Source organism: Psittacula echo (genome assembly GCF_963264785.1).
Source record: "Psittacula echo genome assembly, chromosome: 5".
Classification (NCBI taxonomy): Eukaryota; Metazoa; Chordata; class Aves; order Psittaciformes; family Psittacidae; genus Psittacula; species Psittacula echo.
The window spans coordinates 83,212,636-83,235,834 of record NC_137739.1 but is presented as its reverse complement, the minus strand read 5'-3'; the positions used below and the strand labels follow the sequence as shown (position 1 = coordinate 83,235,834).

Below are 23,199 nucleotides of genomic sequence, written 5' to 3'. Positions count from 1 at the left end.
ATGTGGGAGCAGCAGAAATGAAGAATGGAAGTCATCTGGTGAAAATAAAGAGCAATGTAAATTCTGACAAGTGGCAACATGGGTAAAAAGAGACATCTTTTTAAATTAGAAATCTGCCAAAATTATTGGAATCAGTAGAAAAGCAGGATGTAAAAATAAGGTTACTGCAGAAAAAACCATGCATCCCTTAGGCTGACATGTGCTATGGAGCAGCACAGGGATGTTCCTGATAAGATCATTCCTTACAGGGGTTGATCTGAGGAAATCTCAGGTTCAGGAAGGATGTTTCAGAGAAAATATCATTGCTGAGAAGAACGGGGTTTAGCACAAATCAGTGCAACAAGCAGTACTGACTTGTAGGTAGCAGGTGATGCTCACCCAGGAGTTCAGAGGCAGCTCATGTTTGAAGCTGTTCAGCTACTGTGAGCTTAGTAAGTGCCACTTAAATCACTGCAGTGCCAGAGCTGGGGGAAAATGCAACCAGACTCAAAGAAGGATCCCGGTGAGTGGTTGGATTTCTTCCATACCCAGGGTTGGAAGAAATATATAATGAAAATGGAAGAAGTAGACTAAGGGATAAACATCATGTATAGGCGCTGAGTCAGAGTTTAAATACAGTCTCCTAGTGGTCTCTGAAGAAGCTCATGATGATCCAGCTGGTAACCCAGTGGATATAGTTACCTAAGCTGCAGTTGTGTTCACTAGACAGTACAGGGACTGAGGAAGGCTGGTGCAACACGTTGTAGCTTTTAGGGATGGAGGGTGTCAACAGACCTTAATGGCTGCTGACTGGCCTCACCTGGTGTCTCTACCCATGGCCTCTCCCAGAGCCTCTATTTCAGCACTGGCCTTACATTTTGCTTCTTGTTGGGGCTGTGTTGTAGGACCATGTTCTTTTGGTTTGGTCTTGGTTTCTTGCTGAACCTCAAGCTTACGTTGTAGTCTTGTTTGTGCCTTCAGCTTTTGGATGGGCACTGAAGGTGATTCAACACCTCATCAACAGGCTGTGCTGCCCTTACAGTTTCTAGAACCCTGCTTATGAAGTAGCCCTTTTCCTGCTGCTTCTCTCTGGTCCGTTTTGTTGGTTCCCTTCCAAGGCAAGCCAGGGAAAGGAGCAATGACCTCTGTTGTAAAGTGGAGCTAAGCAGAGCCAGAAGAGTGTTTGGGTTCTGCAGTATAAGCTTTCTAAAAGCTTTTAGGAGGACTCATTAATAAAAGAAATTTTAAGGCCTAAAAATCTTTTAGAGGAAAATAATGTAGGTAAAGAGCTCATTTTCCTAATGGGCCATCAGAACACATCAGAAACTTACTGTGGCATCTGTATGTGTAATCTAAAAGTACCTGGAGGAGGTGAATAGTGAAGCAACAAGCTGCAGATGCTAAAGCAGTCTTGAGATGATTTAGGTCAAAACTGGTGCATCACTTCTTGGCATGCATTACAGGATAGGCTCTTCATGCTTGCAAGCATTTTCTGCAGGAAGCAGTTACTGGTCTGTACTGTGCAGAGAGGGATCAAAGGAATGAACGGGCTGTGAGTGGTGATGGGGAGTTCCTCACTCTTTCTGGAAGCATGTCCCACTTGCACAAATGGCAAACCACTAGAGAGCAGCATTCCATCAGGACTTTTGTTGTGTGCTTGTAAATAAAACATTAGCGTGATGTTTGCAACTAGATAGTGGTTTCACATCAGGTTTTATCAGAACAGGGAACCTGTAGACCAGCCAGTCCCATCTGGCTCACCCCATGGGTATTTTGATACTCAAAACCTGAAACTAACCTTTGTAGCTCGTCTCCATGAACCCAACTTTTCCTATGCATCAAGTTCAAAAAATAGTGAAGTTCTTTTCAGCCTACAGCTACTGCAAACCAGACAAAATCAAGTTGGATGTAAAAGCTTCAGCTAATTCTTGTCTCTAAGCCATCATCTTGGGCTAAGGCTCACTGATGCCTGTAGTTATCTCCAATGCAGCGTCTTTGGAGCTGCAATTCTCCTTTCTAACATTCTGACACTGGAAAGGTAGAAGATCAGGTAGTGAGATGGACTGCGAACTGGCTGAAGGACAGAAGCCAGAGAGTTGTAGTCTATGGGGCGGAGTCCAGTTGGAGGCCTGTATCTAGTGGAGTGCCTCAAGGGTCAGTACTGGGACCAGTATTATTTAATATATTCATCAATGATTTAGATGAGGGAATTGAGTGTACTGTCAGCAAGTTTGCTGATGATACTAAGCTGGGAGGAGTGGCTGACACGCCAGAAGGCTGTGCTGCCATCCAGCGATACCTGGACAGGCTGGAGAGTTGGGCAGGGAGTAACTTGATGAAATATAACAAGGGAAAGTGTAGAGTCCTGCATCTGGGCAGGAACAACCCCAGGTTCCAGTATAGGTTGGGGAACGACCTGTTAGAGAGTAGTGTAGGGGAGAGGGACCTGGGGGTCCTAGTGGATGGCAGGATGACCATGAGCCAACACTGTGCCCTTGTGGCCAAGAAGGCCAATGGCATCCTGGGGTGTATTAGAAGGGGGGTGGTCAGTAGGTCGAGAGAGGTCCTCCTTCCCCTCTACTCTGCCCTGGTGAGACCACACCTGGAATCTTGTGTCCAGTTCTGGGCCCCTCAGTTCAAGAAGGACAGGGACCTGCTGGAGAGAGTCCAGCGCAGGGCAACTAAGATGATTAAGGGAGTGGAGCATCTCCCTTATGAGGAAAGGCTGAGGGAGCTGGGTCTCTATAGTTTGGAGAAGAGGAGACTGAGGGGTGACCTTATTAGTGTATATAAATATATAAAGGGGGAGTGTCATGAGGATGGAGCCAGGCTCTTCTCAATGGCAAACTATGATAAGACAAGGGGTAATGGGCTCAAACTGGAACACAAGAGGTTCCACTTAAACTTGAGAAGAAACTTCTTCTCAGTGAGGGTGACGGAACACTGGAACAGGCTGCCCAGGGAGGTTGTGGAGTCTCCTTCTCTGGAGACATTCAAAACCCGCCTGGACACATTCCTGTGTAATCTTATCTAGGTGTTCCTGCTCTGGCAGGGGGATTGGACTAGATGATCTTTTGAGGTCCCTTCCAATCTCTAACATACTGTGATACTGTGATACTGTGAAGATGAATGGTGGTAAAATGGCAGAGATCACACTGCTGCAGGAGTGGTTTAGGAGGGACAGAGTCCAAACATACACTGGTTTCAAACTAATTTTAACATATCTCAGTATTTACACCAGAGATTTTGCCTTTTAAAGACTAAATCTTTCATTTAAATAAAAATGTACCTAAAATGTGGAAATATGTCCGTATGTGCTATGGCATAAGATACTCCAACTTACACTAAAATCAACTAATTACCTGAAAATAATTAGTCGTAGGCTGATTAGACTTAGCATTCAGGTCTTCATGTATGAAGCATATGCTATGATCCCTTTTCTATGAAGGGTTTGATTTTGCTGCCTGGTAACTTGGATAAAGTAAGGACTTAAAAAAGAAAATCTTATTTTTGTGATTTTTGACCTTTTCTGAAAGAGCCAAAACACTTTTTTCACACTCAGTCAAGGTCAGTGATTGAATTATTCTGAACCGATTTACTGACTGGCAGCTGAAAAGCAGGAAAACTCATTTTCTTCTCTCAACTAATAAATAATGAAGCATGAATTGTATGCATTCACTAATCCTAGCATCCTGAAGGACACATTACCTATAATCAGTAAACACAAAGGAAGTGGTGCCCATGTTTTTATCATTTAACTCTTTTTTTCAGCCTGTTACAGTGTAGTGTAATAGTTTCATTTAATGGCTATAAAGTTATTTGAAACTGCTCTTCAGCAGAAGCTGATTTCTGTCTAAATGCAGCATAAACCAAAACAGGTTTAAAAAGGAACTGTCACGTAGTAAGTGCCATACTTTCTATTACTGTGACTTAACAGGTTAGGACTCTTGATGTAGTAAGAACTGGCCTGTTTAAGCATGTAGAGATAACTGAATCCTCCTGAAAAGTAATAACTTTCTTAAGGTGAATACACAGATGAGTTAAGCCAACTGCTTGTTCACTAGGAATTGTCTGAGAAACTGAGCATCAGAGTGATGCTCCACTAGATCCTTACACAATCACATGGCCTTTCACTCTCCTGAACTTTGTTTTCCTTGAGGTTCATACGCTCTAATGCTTTAGCCAGGGAAAGTGCCCTCTATATGTTTCTCATTATGGACTGATATTCATGTTGCTTCTGATGATACCTGTTACAGACACAGAGATAGGGAAAAATCTATGCTTAAGCACTAACAGATGTTTGGTTTTTCTACCTTTGTAATTTAATCTTATGCCAAGAGGGACTTATTTGATTACAGAGTGAAGGAAGTGCTCATTCTCTGCCATAGAATGAAGGTGAAACTAAGGAACCATTACTAAGGATGTGATAAACATAGTATTAAAATTAATATCAAAGAGTCGTGACAAAATATGTGGAGATCAAGGACAGTGTGGCTAAGAATGAGAAATGACAAAAGACAGTGTAAGAAAAGGCAAACAGGAGAAAGAATGCAAGTTATAGCTGTGTGATCAAATTACTTGGATAGATAATAAACTGAGACCTGAACATTATTCTGCTGGAATATTAAAGCAGACAATGTAGACAAAGAGCATTGAAAAGGAAATTTGCATTTAAGGGACAACTTCTGATAATGTGTTATCAGGTGATGTGAGGCTTTGGTCTATTAATTACACTTGGAAAATACCCAATTCTTTCTGGCACTCAGGAAAATGAATTAAACTGTGTGATAAATCTCCTGACTCAAGGAATGGATATGCAAAATTGCATGGCAGAACTTCAGAGGGCCCTTCCTTCCCTCCTTGCTGTGCACCTGGAGTGACCCAGCTCCAGGCTCTGCGCAGTGATCTGGTCTTGTTCTCTTGTTTTTATTGTCTTAACTTCTGCTGTGTCCCCTGTCATTTATGATGTGCAGCAGCAATGTCCTCTTGTGACTTCGTCTGTCTTTCTTCTGAATTTTGAATAGATACGGAGGTGGCTCAGAACTGTATGGGAAGAGCTCTGGTTACCAATGTAACAAACTAATGAAGACTTCTGAACTTCAGCTTCTTATCAGCCAAAGCAAAAGGAGTCCTTCACGTCTGCTTCTCATTATTGCAGTATAATCTACATGGAAATTATTAACTGTAGATGAATTGTGAAAGTCACAAAAATCTGGACTATTTTAGAAAGTTTAGCAACAAACTCTTAGTAGGGTAAAATGAAGATATTAGTAGCAAAGCTTTACAGAATATCAGCTAAAACTTTGCTAGCAAAGTAATCCTTAAAAACAGAAGACCAGCCCATACATCTATCTGGAAAGAAGCTCTCTGGCATCTTAATCTGCTCTGAACCACATAAATTCCCATGAATTTTGCCTTTACAGGCAATTCCAAAGGTTTTCTTGCTTGCTTCTTAAAGATCTGACACAGCAAATCCTGATGATTTTCTATAGCACCTAAGTATTTGTGCAGGGGCTGGAGGTGGGAGGAAAAAGCAACACCTGCCTGCTCATGGTGGTATTCATGTGGCTTCAACATGAATATTCCCATTGCGTGGCTTACTTTGACAGTGTGAGTTTTTAGGATTTAGCCTGCTTTTTTAGGCTTGTTTCTATTCATGGGCATCAAAGGAAGAAGAGCTTCCCAGGTGGGAAGCCAGAACTCTGGGAGCTGATGGTTTTATTTATTTGTAAGCTCCATAAAGACACACAATCACTGCCAGTGGTGATTAGATTGCAAGATATGGTACAGGAAAAACAATTTCTACCAACAATCAGACTCATCTCTGGCTCCAACTGATTTCCAGTGCTGCTGGCCAGCAATGCCTGGCTGAAAGCTGTACATAGAGGAGACAGGCTGACAGTAAGGTGGCTGCTGGTAGCAAGCTGAGGAGTTTCTAGGACAGGTAGCCAGTGTGGATGAATCAAATTGTTTCTTGACACTGAGTTTTGCTGCAAACAGATTGCTGCCACATATCCTGTCCCTTGCTCAGCATTAAGGGGACCTGCAGCAGCTCATGGGTTCTTCCTAGAATTAAAGATGAGTCACTTAAGGTTGCTGGGTTTTCTTTCCTATTGCTCCACTTCCTCTGTTTTCTGAAGATAAATAAGAAATGAGAGCCTGGAAATTCTCCTGAGAGGTCCTGCAGCTTGTTTGTTTTGTGAAAAAACTTCTTGTTATCTAATTTTGTTACACTTGTTAACCGCAGCAGCAGCTTTCCCATAAAACTTGCCCCAAGTAAACTAGTCACAGCTTTGAGAACGGAGCTGCAGAGCAGAGAAGATCACCTCGGAAACATGAAGATGAAGTACTTTCTTCTGCCAACTCATTTAGCATTTCTCTATAGCTTTGCACTGAGTAAACCTGTCCAGGTGTGTCCCTGCTTGCAGATGCTGAGAATTTACATTGCTGCTGCTGAGTTGCTCTATCTTAAAATTAATTACAAGCTTTTGCTGCTATGATTCTACATAATAGAAGTTTTATGCTATGGAGATAAGAATTTATTAAAATATATGCTTTTTTTTCAGATAGCTACAAGGAACAGTGACTTAGGTGAGTTTGATTGTAATTATTATATCAATAACTGTAGGCTTTGGTGGGGCTGCTTCTCTATACCCCATGCTCATTATTCAGTATGTTTTTCTCTTTGAAGTTATTTTCCAGCATCAGTGGAAAACAATTCACAGAACTCAGATGTGTTTTAAAGTCACATTCAGTGTGATTATTTATGCTGTCATGATATAGAAATTAAGACTTACTGAGCTATTGCTGCATGAAATGTTCTTTTTGCATATGCAGCCTCAGCAAGTCAGAATACTTTTCACTTTGATTTTCCCTGTGATATAAGGCACTTCCCTGCCTGCTGTACCCAAGACTATTGTACGTTTTGTACATACCTCTTGTCTGTGAAATGTATGCCAAGTATTGTGGAGTTAGAACTAAGGAGCATGTCACAATGTCGTATGTTAAATTAACAGTTAACTTGGAAATTAATATCTTGCATGAATCCAATATGCATGATAAAAATAGTAATTTCTTTTGTATGATTCATCCCATTTTTGCAGAGGTCAGTTATGATTTTCTTTAATTCCACAAGCTCTAGTGAAGAGAGCAATGACTTATAATACTTAGCCTTCCACTCTCAAGGCTCCTCAAGCTTCTTAAGCTGAAGTATATTTAGTCACGACTTTGATTACAGCTGCACTATGGCATCTATATTAATATTAATCTCTTCTATCCAGGAAGCAAGGCAGACTTAACTAGTCTTAGCATACTGTGGCTGCTCCATTCACTTGGTCTTAATTTACTAATCCTTTTTCACATCATTGGGAAATGAACTTCAGTGAAAGAAATTTCCAAAGGCATAGAAGCTTAGTTAGTGGGTACCTCTCATCTCCCTTCTGCACATCTATTTGCCTTCTCAGTGCCTTGTGTGTTCATTATTTTCATCAGGCAGTGAAATAGCTGTGTATGAAGGAGACATCCTCCTGAGAAGAGGACGACGCAGTGCAATTAACTGTGAGAGCTGTTTATGGCCCAAATCACAGGATGGACTTGTCAAGGTCCCAATTAACATCTCTTCTGATTTCTGTGAGTGTATGCAAATGGCTGCTGTGAAGTGATTTTCTCTCTGTTGTTTTGTGTTTGTGTGGCATGCACAAAAAGAAATCTCTGTTCAAATGAAGATTTATGGACATGTTTCTTCTGCGAATCTGCAAGCCCTGTGGTAGCCTGGCTAACACTTCAGTAGAATGTGTGGTTACTTGAGCAGTAGTTACATAAATACCAGCTAATTTTAGCTTGTTTCTCTTAGCTACAATGTACTTTGATACTTAGCAAGCACAGAAGAAGTAAAATAGAATTTGTTCACATTATGAAGTAATTTGATTCAAAATTACCACTAGGAATACTTTTTTAACACACAGATTTGCTTTCAAATCTTCCATAGGTATATCCCACACTAGAAATCCTGTAGAAGCAAAAAGGGAGAAAAAGTCCTTGGAGATGTTTTTTCTCTATTTCCCTCTAGTCAGTCAATAGCTCTGTTCTGTGCAAAAGGCTGCAGGACCAGTGCCTTCATCTAGGAAACTTTGTATGGGCTGTGCAGGTCTTCCACCTCTCCCCTGCTGAGGCTTCCATACAGACCCTTCATAAATGAGCTTACCTTGAGAGAAAAATGCATGGAAGTGGAAAAAAGCCTGTGCCTGATACCCATTCCTCTGTTATCATTTGAGCTGAGGAAAGCCCAGTCTCTGTGTTATCCAGGCTGTTCCTCTGCCCATGGGCTTTCAGACCTGCAGCATACACTCTTGTGGTTAGGTAAGGGTCATTCCATCTACCTCCCTCTCTTCAAACTTTAAAGATGAGGAAATTGAGATACAAATCAGTTGCAGATAACTGACTAAGCCAAAAGAGGCCAAAATGTTCCAAATTAGATAAACATTCTAACTTTATTTGGTCCCTGAATAGAAACACTGTGATCCTCAGAGCCTCTGAACACCGGCTGTCTCAAGTGATTCCAAGGGCTGTGTGGACATTTCTTATAATCAAAACAGGTTTTTTGGTGCTTAGCTGCAGGCAGATGGCTTAGTTGGGTTACTGTAATCCAACTATTTGTATCTGAAACTCTCATTTTTTTATTTTAATGGAAGAAACAATGCCAGTCTTGCTTTCCATCAGCTGTCTCTTATAGAATATGCAGAAGGACCAGCCATAATTCTTACATCTCCCTTTACAATCAACTCCAAGATTTCTAAAGGCTTTGTGCCCTTTTCTTTATTCTACTTTCCTGATAAAAAGCTAATGAGTGCTGTGAAGTTTTAAAGGAATGCACCCCATCAATGCCCCTTCTCGATTAACTAAAGAAGCATTCTTCTGGCCTCTTTCTCTTTCTAGCCATGACAGAGAGGTCTTGGATTGCTGATGCTCTGCAAGAGATCTCCACGCTGACCTGTGTGCAGTTTGTAAACCGCACTACAGAAAAGGACTACGTGTATGTTGAACGTGGGCAGAGGTAAGCTCCCAACCTCCCGGGACTGAAAGCACTCAGAAGGTCTTTCAGCTGTTTTTCTGGTTTGAGTTGGATTTAAGTAATTGCCCTTTTGCAACCTAGGAGTCAAGATTCAGAGAGTAGGTGCAGTTTCTCATTTTGCCTTAGACATACTGGTAGTTACATCAGTTAATGGACTGCAGGAATAAATGTATGTGTGGATTTAATGGGCTATAATTCAAAATGAGATCTTTTCCTTAATTGTTGTAAAAAAGTATTACTGTTGGTTCAGGTTCTTTGCTTAACTACTTAAACTGCTTCATTTATCATATCTATAGCCTTCATATAAATATGATATCATATATCATTCAGATAAAGCTTCAGAGGCTTTATTTCCACCCCTATGGAGTTTGGCAGCTTCTGGAAGACTAGATATCTCACACCAGTGACTTTGCATGGCCCCTTCTGTGCCTGCACATCTGGAGGCCCTTGGTGGCATAACCAGTACATCCATTTCTTTGTACGTGCTGAGTGTGATCATTTTGGTTATTGATTGCCTGTTCTTAGCTGCTGGTCCTACTTTGGGAAAATTGGAGGACGCCAAGCAGTGGGCCTGGTGAAAAATGGGTGCATGGATAAAGGAGCAATTCAGCATGAAATGAACCACGCGCTGGGTTTCATCCATGAACAGGCACGGAGTGATCGGGACAGGTTTGTCAAGATTATGTGGGAACATATTGTGGCAGGTACGTCCACTAAATCTTTAGGAAAACATACCCTTTCAGATGAAGGAGAATGTTTCTTCTGTGAACAGCAATGCAAATAAGAATCATGATTAATGCTAGCTGAATTGCAGCAGCAGCAGCAGCACATTCAATGTGATGGAATTTCTGCTTCAGTGTTTGTACTACGGGAATTTCTATGGCTACACCTATGTAAGTGTGGTCCTCCAAGGCAGCCTAAAATTAGCCCTACCTTATATCCAAAATATCAAGATCATCAGAAATGCAAAGTGGTGTAGCAAAGACTTGGCCAGGAGGCAAAACTATGGGACTTTTACCTGAGTTGGGGTAAAAAACAATATCCAGAGGTCACAGCAACTCTATCTTAGGAAAAGCCATGGAAATAGGGAAGGAAGCTGGTGGGCATCTTGGCACTGGCAGTGAGTGAAATGCAAATAGCTTAAAATACAGGTGAACAAAAGACGCAGTGTGTAAAGAATGGAAGCACATGCCAGTCATCAGCATGTGCAAAATTCTGGGACCTGGCATGATGTGAGAGGAATTTCCTCCTTGAGATGAGAATGATATATGCTGCCATGAAAAGAAGGAGCAATGGGGAACAATCAGGATTGATAAATCTGTAAAGGAAAAACTGAATGCTATTTAGGGAAAGGAATGCAGGATGAATAGTTTGGCCATGTGCCCTTAACCTGTGTGCTGGGAACACGGGAGCACGTACAGGGATCCAGGCTCTATGGAGGGTAGAAGGAATGGTAGGAGATCCCAGGGAAAGTGAGGAAGTGGTACATAGAAGGAAAGTAGGAGAAGAAAGGATGCAAGGAATCACTCATCTGACCACTCTGAAAGAGCTGGTCACCCCATAAATTGTAAAAAGGTATTTAATAATGTATTTAATTCATTATAAAAAATAGTAGTAAATGAGGCTGGACGGTTAATACCAAATTCTAAGAAGTCAAATAAGATATTAAACTCTGTCATGCACAGTGGAAAATATATCTATCTTTTTCTCCAGATGGAACTTGATTGTTTTTATTACAAATTCCTAAACACACTGTTCTCCAAACTTTTTTTCAGCTATTCCCATGATATCCTAAGTAAATTCCATTTGCGCTCTTCTTTATTGAGGTTTTAGCTCTACTGCTAAGATGTAATTCTGCTATGAATTGTTTGCCATCGTATAACAAGGGCATGCTATGTTTGATATGCTAGCAAAGGATGTACTAGGAAAGAGGATTTGAAAATGTGAAGTTATACCAACGATACTAGACATACATTAAATCTTATGCTAGGTTTGCACGGGGAGTCCACAGTTTTAGATGTCATTACTCCTAAAGGATATGGATGTAACCAAGCTCTGATTCAGGTACAGGATCATAAAAGGTTAAAAGAGGAGGAAGAGGTGAGGATGACAACACTATGCAAAGGAAGATGGCGTATATCTTCACTGTTTTAACAGTATTCACCCAGAGTGGAGGCTGAGAAGATTGGTGTTACAAGGGAGTTGGAATGCAGTGTGTGTGCAGCACAAGCACTGTAATAAAATGCAAAGATATGCAGGGAAAAGGAAATAAAGCAGCACAGTTATGTTTGTGATGACTGTTAGCGTACATCTCCTGTAAAAACATGCTGCTTTTAACAGTGCTGAAGGCAGAGGTTCCACTGACCTCCATGGTACAGAACTAGACCTCTAGATCTTGTGTAGCTTGCCAGCTCTCCCACACAAGCTGTTTTTCTCTTGCCAGGACTCCAGTGCTGTGGATATTTGCTGGGTTTTGCTCTTACCCAGCAATTCACCTTGGAAGCCATCCTACTTCTTTGTTTGGATAAAATGCAGCCTCATGGGTCACTCTCCACTTTGCTACTTAAAACTCAGCTTGTTTTTCCCAGTCTTTGGAGGGGGAGAAAAACTACTCAAAGCCTTCAACCAAAGCCTTCAGCCAAAGCTTCATTTTCAACTCTTCTGAGTCATTACATTTAGATTCTGGCAGAGGGAGATTTTTTTTTGTAATGGAAAAGATAGGGTAAGTCCCCACATGTGTGCAGGTCTATACAGCCAAGTGTCTCTGGCATGTGATTAGGCAGATACTAGTTTGCTGGCAGCACCTCTGTACAGCCAGGCTGCTGTTGCTTTCTCTTCTTCTAGCAAATCAGTTCAGCAAAGCACTTATGTGCCAAACAGTAGCCATATGCTTAAATGTTTCACTGTATTTGAACTGTGTTCTCTGTTCATCACCTCAGAAGAAGCTGTGCATTTGCTGATAATTGTTTCTAAAGTCAGTATAACAGATAAGAGGAATTGAGATAACAACATAACAGAGTCAGGAAAGCCAATGCTGTTGAGAACCAGTTTGAGCTTTAGCTGAGGGTTTTGAGCTATGAAAAGCTCCAAACTCATGTTTATTCCCAAACTTTCTGTAATTCAGGATTTTGAAGCTTCTCTTTGTGTTTCCTAGCCCTCACTGGGACCAATGCTGAAGGACATTACTGGAAGAGACTGGCTCTGACTGCAAGCCTGCCAGCCAAGTTCTGTAGCCTGCAGAGATTTTTCTGACTAAGTGTCCAATCCTGAACTCTTGTCCAGATGGCTTGTGGTTTACAAACCACCAGTTACAATAATAAAGGTACAGATGTTGAACTGGAAAGAAGTGCTCAGTGGTCAGGGCATTAGCCTCAAGGCCAGGCTGACTGCACTCAGCTCCCTGCTCTGACATTGCTTGCTTACCATGGACAAGAGACCCAGTGGAATGGATTCATCGATTATATCAAAACTTTGACTTATTTGATTCTGAAACCTACCAGGTTAAGTGAAAATGGGTTCCCTTGTACTTCAAAAGGCTCTGGTGGCTTTCATAGATCCAAGTTCTCATGAGTACAAGTATTACTTATTAGGACTATGACAGCAGGCAATGTACTATTAGAGCAGCAATAATTGTTCTGAATGGAATGTTGTTTTTCTGCCTTAAAGGGGAACAAGGGAACTTTGGAAAAGTGAATTCCAAAAATCTGGGCCTTCCCTATGACTACTCTTCAGTGATGCACTACGGCGCGTAAGTTGTTTTCTGAGATGCCTTTTCAAAGGAGCAAACAACTCTCAGATCTGCTCAGATCTAGGAAGAAGGAATTGCTCCTTCTCAAAAGGGAATGACTTTTGCTGTTCACTTAAAACTAAGTGAATGTTCATAATTAAGGGTGAGCATGTTTCCATTGTCAACAGGATTCTTGGAAAACAGTTGGTATGGATAGAAGAAAAAATTAGGACATTTTCTTTCATTGTACTCCTTTCTCTTGATAGAGGCCTTTGACATGGCTGTGGTCCACAGCCTAACTATTGAGTCACTGATTTAACAGTTCTCGAGTCTAAATGATTTCATTAACATGGTAACAGCTGATCATAGACAACAATATTTAGGGTCAGAGAGAAGAAAGATATAATTTTTTCCATCATTAAATGTGTGTTGCCTCATACACATCTGGGAACACAAAGGCTGCATTTTAGTACATAATGTACAAGCTTCTCCTTTATTTCCACTAGCAAGTCACAACTTCTGAACAAAACCATGAAATCAAACTTGTCTTTTCAGAGGCAGGAAACTGCAGATGGCAAATGAACAATTAGTAACTGAGACAGAGGCAGTTCCAGAGGCAGAACTGCTCCTGCCTCTCTGCCTCTGGAACCATGAAGGTGGGATTCAGTTCACTTTGCCAGGATGCTGGTAAAAGCTCTCCTCACTCAGGATAGTGCAGCTTTGTCTTGTTTCTTGATTTCAGCTGCTGCACACAGTGACTGCCATGCTGGTCCTCCTCAGGGAAGGTTAAACTGGTCTCTGAGAAGCTTCTTGCCCTTTTCCATTGGAATTCTGAGCATGTGGTACATGGATATGTTTATGCAATTAAAGAACTTCACTGTTTAAGAGAAATGTGATTTTCTTATTTCTACAGGTATGATTTCTCCAGCACTCCAGGGAAACAAACTATTGTACCAGTTCCTGACCCCTCTATACCCATTGGGCAGAGAGAAGGGCTGAGTAATTTGGATGTAGCTAAAATCAACAGGCTCTACAAGTGCAGTAAGTGCTGTAGATGGAAGGCATGTGAATCCTTAGACAGCTGATGCCTGTAGGCACTGTCAGATATCCCCCAAAGGAACACAGCCCACAGTCCTTTCAATACGTCTCTCCCTTACCCTACAAGAGGGCTGATAGGGACCTGGGAACAGAACTGTCCCTGTGCCAAGCTGCTGCCTTCTTGGAAAGGGCAATGTGCTTTCAATAACTGACTGTCATTCTGAGTTAGCCTCACCTAGTCCCTGCTCTTTGACATAAGCAAAACCCATCAGAGAAATCAGGGACGCTACCTCTGTCAACTTCTCACTTCAGGAAAGATCTGAAAGTTCCAAAGCACTTAAGCAATTCTCAGCCACGATTATAGCATAAAGTCGTGCGCATCAGTAGTGCCAGCAGGTTTGTGATTTCTTTCAACTGCAGGGCTATAAGTATGGGTGCCATTTAGGCTGATCAGAACATCCTCTTGGAGGGGAATTCCCCAAGCTTTTTGTATAGTTACCTACTTCCTTGCCTACATCCATCACTGTGGTATCTTAAGGTCTAGAAATACCTTAAGTATTCCTCTGTAGCAAGAACCATTCAGCTGAGATGCACAAAACACATGTAAAACACCATGCTCCTCAGTTTTTGCCTCAAATCCCAGTACGCAGGCTAATTGATTTAGATGGTATTTGAGTTCCCTGAGATGTTATTCAGTCAGTTTCCACCAAAACAGCAAGAACATGAGCATAGGCTACATTCCAAGTTCTGTTCTGAATTGTGTTAAGAGCTTAGTTAAATAAATAGCAGTAGTTAGTGGGAATCAGGATTCCTTCAGTCAGGTAAGGAAATCATTCCTGAGTGGTTCCTCCGAAGTTCTGAACTTCAGATAAGTTTACAATATAAGTGTCTGGTTTCAGAGACAGTGATAATTTAATTGTGATAATAAAGTGATAATAAAAACAGTGACAGTATTTGGTGATATTTCTTCTTGATCATGGAGCTGGAAATGAATCTTACTTCAATACCACTCTAATGTAATTTCATAATTAGACCTGTATGTTTTGGAAGAAAAGGGCTAAATTAAAAAAAACAAGGATAACTTGGGGGCTAAAAAAAGGACAAAATGTCCAGCTGTCCCAGGGAAAGCAGGGAGCAAGAGAAGAATGTCAAATTCCTATGTTCAGATGTCATATTCATAATTTTTAATTTGGAGAGTTACACACAGCACAATAAATGAAGACCACATGTGGAAAGCCAAAAGACAGATGATATCAGACTTTGTATGCCAGTCACTAGGTCTGTAGCTTGACTTCAGTGCTCTCTTTCACTGTTTGCCCTCAGTGACTACTTGTCTTTGCTTTGACAGAAACTAGTTTTCAAGCTTGGTTTTGCACACACTTAGGCATACACACACATTTGGTGATGGGAATTGATGTAGTGATACAATTGAAACTACTCCTGTGGTTGAGGTTAAGGAAATTCATGAAAGGTCCAGGCCTTGTTTAGAACAGTACATGAGTGAAACCCCACTGTCTTTAAAAAACATGAGTAGCTGAAGCAGATAAGTACTTTAACCAGCTTTATTTGCCTTATGTAACTTTAACACAAGGAACATCAACACAACTGTAAGCATTCTAATTCATTTCTCCTTTGCAAGTTTGATGGATGTAAATGTTTGAAGAGACTTGTCAGGCACTTCTGGAAGACTTTTGTGGAGTTTTCATTCTCTTCAATGCTGTTTGATTCTTCCCTTCAGATTGCTGTAGCTCTGTGTTGTCTAAATCCAAAGGCTTGTTCTCCTCTGTCAATTACCCATCCCCGTACCCAAACAATAGCAACTGCCTCTGGTTGATCCGCATCCGTCGAAGTAAGGTAAGTTTTATCAGGTGGAAAATAGGCTTGAACCACAGTGTCAAGGCTACACATTATTTCATTATTATGAGTACCCTCTGGGAGTCATTTTCATGGGCCAAGACACTTATTTTGTTAAGCAGTGAATTAAAAGACAGCCTCAACAATTTTCATAAGACTTATCAGGACTCTCAGATGCATTATTTAACTTGATTTTTACCCGCTTAAGATTGGATGGCTTTTCAAAAACAAGCAATAGTCAAACATCAATCACTGGGCTCAGTAATGGGGTAGCTAGGTGAAATTTTATGCTCTTTTTATATGGAAAGTAAAGTTTCAGTATTACACAAATAGCAAAATGAATATGAAATCCTAGTTCACTTCCTAACAACTAGATGGTTTGAATCTTTCCCTGTGTTCAGCATTCAACTCAACATCTGTTTTCTTGTTTCTCAAGATTTTCCTGCAGTTTGAGGCTTTTGATCTCCAGCCCTCCTCAGACTGTTCTTCTGACTATATAAAAGTTTACAATGGAAACAGCAAGAATTCCCCTGTCTTGCTGGACAAATACTGTGGGAAGGGGCCACTGCCCTCCTTGGTGGCATCTGGATCAACAATGCTGGTAGAGTTTGCAAGTGATGAGAGCATTACAGCCACAGGATTCAGAGCCTCCTACAATAGGGGTATGAACACTTCTTTACAGAGCTTGAAGAACAGCATGAATAGTACTTGCATGGAAGAACTGAACATTTTGAATGTGTACTCCAGAGGAGTTTGTTTCTGTGTTATTCTTTACACTTCCACAGCAATTGCTAATGCAGGTTAGGCAATGATGGGGTTGACGGTTAGCAAGAAACAGAAAATGGGATGTTGCATGGGTGTAATGTTAGTAATTCTGTGAATCCACTCACATTCCTCTGAAAGCTTCTGCTGGGCTTCTTCACATCTTTAGAACAACTTCTTTAAATAGAAACAATGCAATGACTGTACCTAATAGGAACAGTGCAGCCAAAGGCTGCAGAGCTCCATGAGAAATCTCAACCAATGGGATGTAAAGCCAATACTTGAGCATTATGTTATTGAAGATTTTGTGGCATTTTATGCAACAGGAATGGTACTAACTTTGGGTAACTTAAGCTGTCTGAATTAAAGACTTGTTATGTTAAATGAAAGACAGTGCTTACTGTAGTCACTTTGGGGGGTGTCTGTTTTACAAACATACAAGTGCCTTATGGACTGCTGGATAAAATTCTGTTCTGCTGAAACATGCTTTCAGTTAGAAGGCAACAGCCTAAATAACTTGTTATTGCCTTATTTCAACCCAAAATGCAAACTTTCTTAAACCATAAATTGAAGAAGTCTTAGAAATGTGGCATTTTTACTCTTTTTGCATTAGTCTTGATGGAGTCATTTCTAGACAGCATTAGATCTAGCTTGGTAATGTAATCTTGAATACTTAAGCTAATTCTTTTCTGAAAGTGCAGTAAGCTGGTACCATTGGAATGCTGTGCTAATATAGGAACTCTCAATTGTAAAGACAGATACAGCTTTAGATGCAGCTGTTTTCTGTCCTCCAAAGGTTATTTAGCAGTCATGTATTTAGTTCCTTCAGTACAGCGGCTGATACAAATAATAAGCAAAGAAATTAAATATGTCAGCAGTAGGTTTTCATGGTAGCACGTTCTTTCCTGGCTTCAAGAAAGAATACAATATAGTATAAGCAAGCTCATTTATGTTGCCAAAATATTCTTGTTAATATGCCTTTCTCTGTTTTTCTCCTTTATTCTTCAGTGAGTTGTGGAGATACTTTCACAGACTCAAATGGAATCATCACCTCTCCAAACTACCCCAATAAATACCCCAAAAACCGAGCATGCTTCTGGGTCATCAGTTCTCCAGTAGGATACAAGGTAAGGTATGGATTCATTCATTTGTGAGTTTCATCAGCGTTCTCTAGTGGGATCACTTTTTGCCTTTGAGAGTAAGAGCTGTAATGTCACTTTTTGAACAGGCATTCTCAGAGTAAAAAGCTCAACACAAAAATCCAGTTTAAGAACTTATGCTGGATCTTGGTGTCTGAGGTATTCAGCAAGGGAAAAAACCTGTACACATGTGTGAACTCTTAGGAATTTGGTTTGTACCAGTAGGTTTTGTTCAGAATAATCCCTAGGTTCTCACTAGAAAACTGAAACACTGCACAGGTGCTGGTTTTATATTTCTCCAGAGAGAAGAATCAAAGTGTACAAGATCAGTCTTGTCCCTTGCTTCTCCTTCCATTCCAAATGCTTAGGAACTAAGCAAATAACTTGCTACTGATTTGCATTACAGTCTGGGATGATTCTAAGATCAGGATGTGGTGCAAACACAATAAAAAATAGTGCCTGCACATAAGGAATTTAGACTATTTGTGCTTGTTACATACAAACAGTAAAAGAAAAGGATATAACCTGGAAGCAAAGTGCTTTGATTGTATTTTCTCCAGATATCTCTCAAAATGTTATCCTTTGAGCTGGAAGATAGTGACAGATGCATTTATGACTACTTGCTTATACATGATGGAAGCCGACCTACATCACCTGCAGTTGGCCCTTACTGTGGGACAGAGAAGGTTGCAGACTTTACTTCCACTGGGAACTTTGTGCTGGTTGAATTTCACAGTGATATAGTTTGGGAGCTGCCTGGATTTGTGATCAGTTATACATTTGGCAGGTAGTACTATACAGATAGGAGTTGGAAAACACAAAATGAAAGTAAGAGAGCAGCTAGCAACAGGTGAAAGGCAAGATGCCACTAATATCAGCAATAAATACAGCTCTCTGATACATTTGAAAAGCTTGAAGCTTTATCTCTTAGTCTTCCGTCTACAGTGGTGTAATTTGCATGGGGAATTATGGACAAAAGTGTTCCTGTCTGTGGGATGTCTGAGACTGGAAGCTTTTTGTTATACTATTTCCATTGCTAGTGTTGCATGGTGAAATACAACAGCAGAACTGAAACTATGTAAGCAGATTTTCAAGACTTTCTAGTGATAGAAACTGTACCCATAAAACAATTCAGAATACAGCTATGTAGTAACTTTAACCTGTATTGTGACAAATGTTACTACCCAACTCTAATGTGTATTCTAGTATGCATGCAGAAAAACCTTCAGACACATGTTTATGCTTTGAAGCCAAGCTCAGTTATACAGTTTGTATAGGCCTCAACTTAGCCTGAAAATCACCACTTTACACTGAAGGATGTCTGTACAGCACCTCAACTCAAAGAACTGCACTACTCCTCTGTGAGATGAACCAGGTCAGGGAACAGATTTAACCAAAGAAACATCTAAGAGTGGCAGGAAGAAGAGGTGAGGGAGAGGGAATGGAGCGAAGGACCTATTGCTGATAATTTGTTGTGGTCTGACTCAGGTATTGAAATTGTCCATAGGGTATTGCTAAATATTAAAAAGGAGGCCTGAAAATCTAATGTGAAGTCCAATGGAGCAAGTAACTTTTGAGAACACTTGAGGCGTGAAGTGCCTTGTCTGTAGAGAGAAATCTTCTGCCTTTGAGATGTCTGAAGAGAAAGAAATCTGTAGACAGCCAACACTTTGCCTTGACTTGATGTATTCAGAAGTAAATGTCAGTGTGAAACTGGAAGATGCCAAAGTGTAATAAATAAAAGTTCTTGCTGCAATTATGCCTTTGTGAAGAAGAGCATGTAGAAAATGCCAATTTGCTTTCCTGATGCTAGGATGGCAGCCAAGAAACTTTTGATTATGCTGACTTTTGGTTTTCTTTTGGTTTTGTTGGCTTAGGTGGGGTTTTTTAAGGCCCTATAATCTTTTCCTTTCTAAGCACTGGTTTATTTTCATCCTCAGAAGAATTATAATTGGTAAATTGTGGATATCAGGATCTAGAGCTTCCTGGCATCATGGTGGTAAAGTGCATGCACAGCAGGCAACAAATATTTACAGCTTTTGCAAGCTCCTCTCTTTTGGCTATAAAAAACTCTTCCTCATTTAATTTGTCTCACTATTTAAATTGGCACCTTTTTGGAGGACATAACAATTTCAGCAGCATGGCAGATCATTGCACTGCACAGGAGCTAATTCTTCTCCCTGAGTCTGAGGACCTTCATGGAGGTGCAAAAGTAATAATCCTGTGACAACTGTTATTGTATGCAAAGTTGAATGGGTCCCTATTTTAAATATACAGTGTTGAGCAGTTTTTAATCATATTACTTTAGATTCCCTTCCCATGGCCTGATGTGGAGCTTTACATAAGTCCAGTGTTCTAGATGTTCACCTGTATTTGGTAAAGTAGGAGCCTGAGATGTGGCAATGTAACTCGATCAGGGTGCCTTATTTGTAAGCAAGCCCTTCACCAGTACTGATGTAGAAATGCATTCTTGAATGTACAAACAGGCTGAAATATAATGTGATAAGAGCTCTTTCATAGGAAAGGCTTTTCAATCTGCGATCTAAAGGTTCTGCTCTTCATGAGTTCTGTTACAGGTCCCTGTTAAGCACTTTCCTTAAGGGATATGTGCGTTAGCTGGAGCTTCCACACAGGCTCCAAGACACCTCCTGACCATCTGCAGATATTAAAACCTTCTGCTATCCTCTACTTATTGCTAAAATCTCTGGTTTCCTGCCAGAAGTCTCCGGTTATATATTACTCATCTATAAATCTGTGGCCTGCCAAATAGGAAATGCAAGATACAAAACATCCTGATGAATGACATCCTTCTTACAATGACTGCTGCTCATTTTCACCTACAGTTAATTGTGAATCTGAAATGAAGAAGCTGTAGAATTCACAAACCCTGCTGAGAGCTTAGGGGTACCCAACTGCACAGTGTAAGGGGATTTGCATCTAACACACAATAATCCTCCCACAGCAGGCATTGCCCATAGATAAAAATCATATATATGCTTGCTTTTAACATTCATATTCTGAGTTTGAATTGAGTGACACAATGAATTGCTGACACAATGAATTGAGTGACACAATGGACAGGACAGCCAAAAGTTGAGGATTCAAATACCACCACAGTATGATTTTGTGAGGTTCTAATGAAAGTCCAGCATAAACTTAACACCTCTTGAAATCCAGCATGTAAGGATTTAACCTCATAATACAGGTATCTTGCAATGATGAATATATATGTATTCCCATATGTGTTCTGGTGTCCTCAACATAAAAAGGACATGGAACTGTTGGAACAAGTCCAGAGGAGGCCACGAGGATGATCAGGGACTGGAGCACCTCTCGTATGGAGACAGGCTGAGAAAGTTGGGGCTGTTCAGCCTGGAGAAGAGAAGGCTGCGTGGAGACCTCAGAGCAGCCTTCCAGTATCTGAAGGGGGCCTATAAGGATGCTGGGGAGGGACTCTTCATCAGGGACTGTAGTGACAGGACAAGGGGTAACGGGTTCAAACTTAAACAGGGGAAGTTTATATTGGATCTAAGGAAGAAATTCTTTACTGAGAGGGTGGTGAGGCACTGGAATGGGTTGCCCAGGGAAGCTGTGAATGCTCCATCCTTGGCGGTGTTCAAGGCCAGGTTGGATGAGGCCTTGGGCTATATGGTTTAGTGTGAGGAGTCCCTGGCCACGGCAGGGGGGTTGGAACTGGATGATCTTAAGGTCCTTTCCAACCCTGACTATTCTATGATTCTATGATTCTATATATGTAGATACCTCATGACATAGGTATTACTTTAATTGCATACCAAAAAAAATCTGCTAGGAGAGACCTGCTTCCACAAGCCTGTGTGTGTGGAAGAGACAAGGGTGTTTGTGTCCATGTATTCCAATCCTACCTGCTTTGGGACTGTGCAGGTTCCTATCTGGGAGGCCTTTGAGTGGTATTCTTTTGCAGTCTGAAAGGACCAGAACAGAGCTCTGTCAATTACTGCTGTAGGAAAAAACCAGCCTGGAATAAGGCACCACAGAAACACACAAAATTGTACTACTCATAGGTCTTTTTTTGTCTTTAATTTAAAACAAATTTCCCTTACATAAGTAAATAACTGTGGTTGAGATGCCACTTGCTCGCATGACTAGAACTCCAGTCACAGAATCATAGAATACTTTGGGTTGGAAGGGACCTTAAAAGGCTGAGCTTTAACCGCTGAGTTTGGCAAGGAGAAGACCTATGAACCAAAGACCATTGAATTAATCTCTCCTACAGCTCAAACAAATTGAAAACCTTATAGGCTGAGTCATAGGGTTTTACTACTTGGAGTTTCCTTTATCATGGGAAACAACTGCAGGCAAGAAAAGAAATAAAGAAAAGCTGCTGCTGTTCTGCTGCCAAATGGCCTTTTGGTGCCAGGCCTCCTCTGGCAGACACCAGCAGGGGAAGGGGAACTTGCCTCCATCCTCTCCTCCAGGGCAAGAAGATTCCTTTCTTTGAGGGAGTGAGAGCTTCTCCTGATCCAGCAAATTTAGCTGAGGTGCTTCTAAGCAGGTAAGTTCAGTTTCTTTAACTGCCTTACTTCCTGCTGTGCACTGCTATTGGCAGTGCTCTGATAGGAAGGTTCTCTGGGTCACTGCTTGCATTCTGTACTGACGACCAGCACCCCAACTTACACCTGTCGTTCCGCAGGTTGCACTATAACATTGTCTGAAATTTCCTCTTTTCCCATTGACCAACTCAATAGCAAAGACAACATCAAACTAATCCTTTTATTTGAGTAACTTCTCTTTTATATTTGTCTCAATTCCTTGCTTTATGCTTTCAGTACCTGGAATTTCCAGGTGGTCTCTAAAACGGTTGCTGGACCTGTACAAAGTTTGGCTCCCAAGTTTGAGTCAGTTGCCTTTCTAATGTTCTTTACCATTAAAAAAAGCCCATAAGCTTGAGATGGGAAACCCCAATTTTCTTCCTTTAAAGTTAGCTTTGTTCAGGTATTAATGAGGCTTACTTCCTTGAATAGATCTGTCAGTTTCCTAATTTAGCTGAGAGGGTATTTGCAGTGTGGACTGACCTATTGAACTGGAAAGAATGCAAAATGTAATTGAAGCTCACATGATTAACAAGATGACCCATGGGAACCAGTGGTACCTAGAACTGCACTAGGTAACTCTTTTCTTAAAAACACTGTAGGACATTCACTTCTGAAGGCATGCAACCAAACACTGGCAGAAGTGCTGCCTGGGGACTTTTTACACGACATGTAGTGTTAGGACAAGGGGTGCTGGTTTTAAACTGAAAGAGGAAGATTTAGGTTAGACATTAGGAAGAAATTCTTCCCTGTGAGGGTGCTGAGGCGCTGGCACAGGGTGCCAAGAGAAGCTGTGGCTGCCCCATCCCTGCAGTGTTCAAGGCCAGGGGGCTTGGAGCAACCTGCTCTAGTGGAAGGTGTCCCTGATCGTGGCAGGGGGTTGGAACTGGATGAGCTTTAAGGTCCCTTTCAACCCAAGTTATTCCATGTTTCAATGATATCTGGAGTTCTGTGGTTCAGCTGATTTCATGCTCCTTGAACCAGCATCTCACCACAGGTTTAAGACAAAAAGGCACAGTCACTTTAGCACAGCCCTGTCAGCATTACAAAATACACTCT

The 23,199-nt window shown here is 41.1% G+C and overlaps 1 protein-coding gene across 1 annotated transcript; it reads left to right on the top strand.

Moving 5' to 3' along the window:
• Positions 1-6,320: 6,320 nt before the first annotated feature.
• On the top strand, positions 6,321-19,253 carry LOC308221589 (embryonic protein UVS.2-like; the record flags this gene model as incomplete). The annotated part of the gene is made up of 11 exons (XM_080618723.1): positions 6,321-6,389; positions 6,546-6,570; positions 7,471-7,608; positions 8,914-9,031; positions 9,575-9,753; positions 12,716-12,797; positions 13,690-13,817; positions 15,553-15,668; positions 16,105-16,330; positions 17,439-17,557; positions 18,130-19,253. 11 exons carry the CDS (start codon positions 6,321-6,323, stop codon positions 18,358-18,360), a joined length of 1,431 nt encoding a protein of 476 aa, XP_080474849.1. The 3' UTR covers positions 18,361-19,253.
• Positions 19,254-23,199: the final 3,946 nt, after the last annotated feature.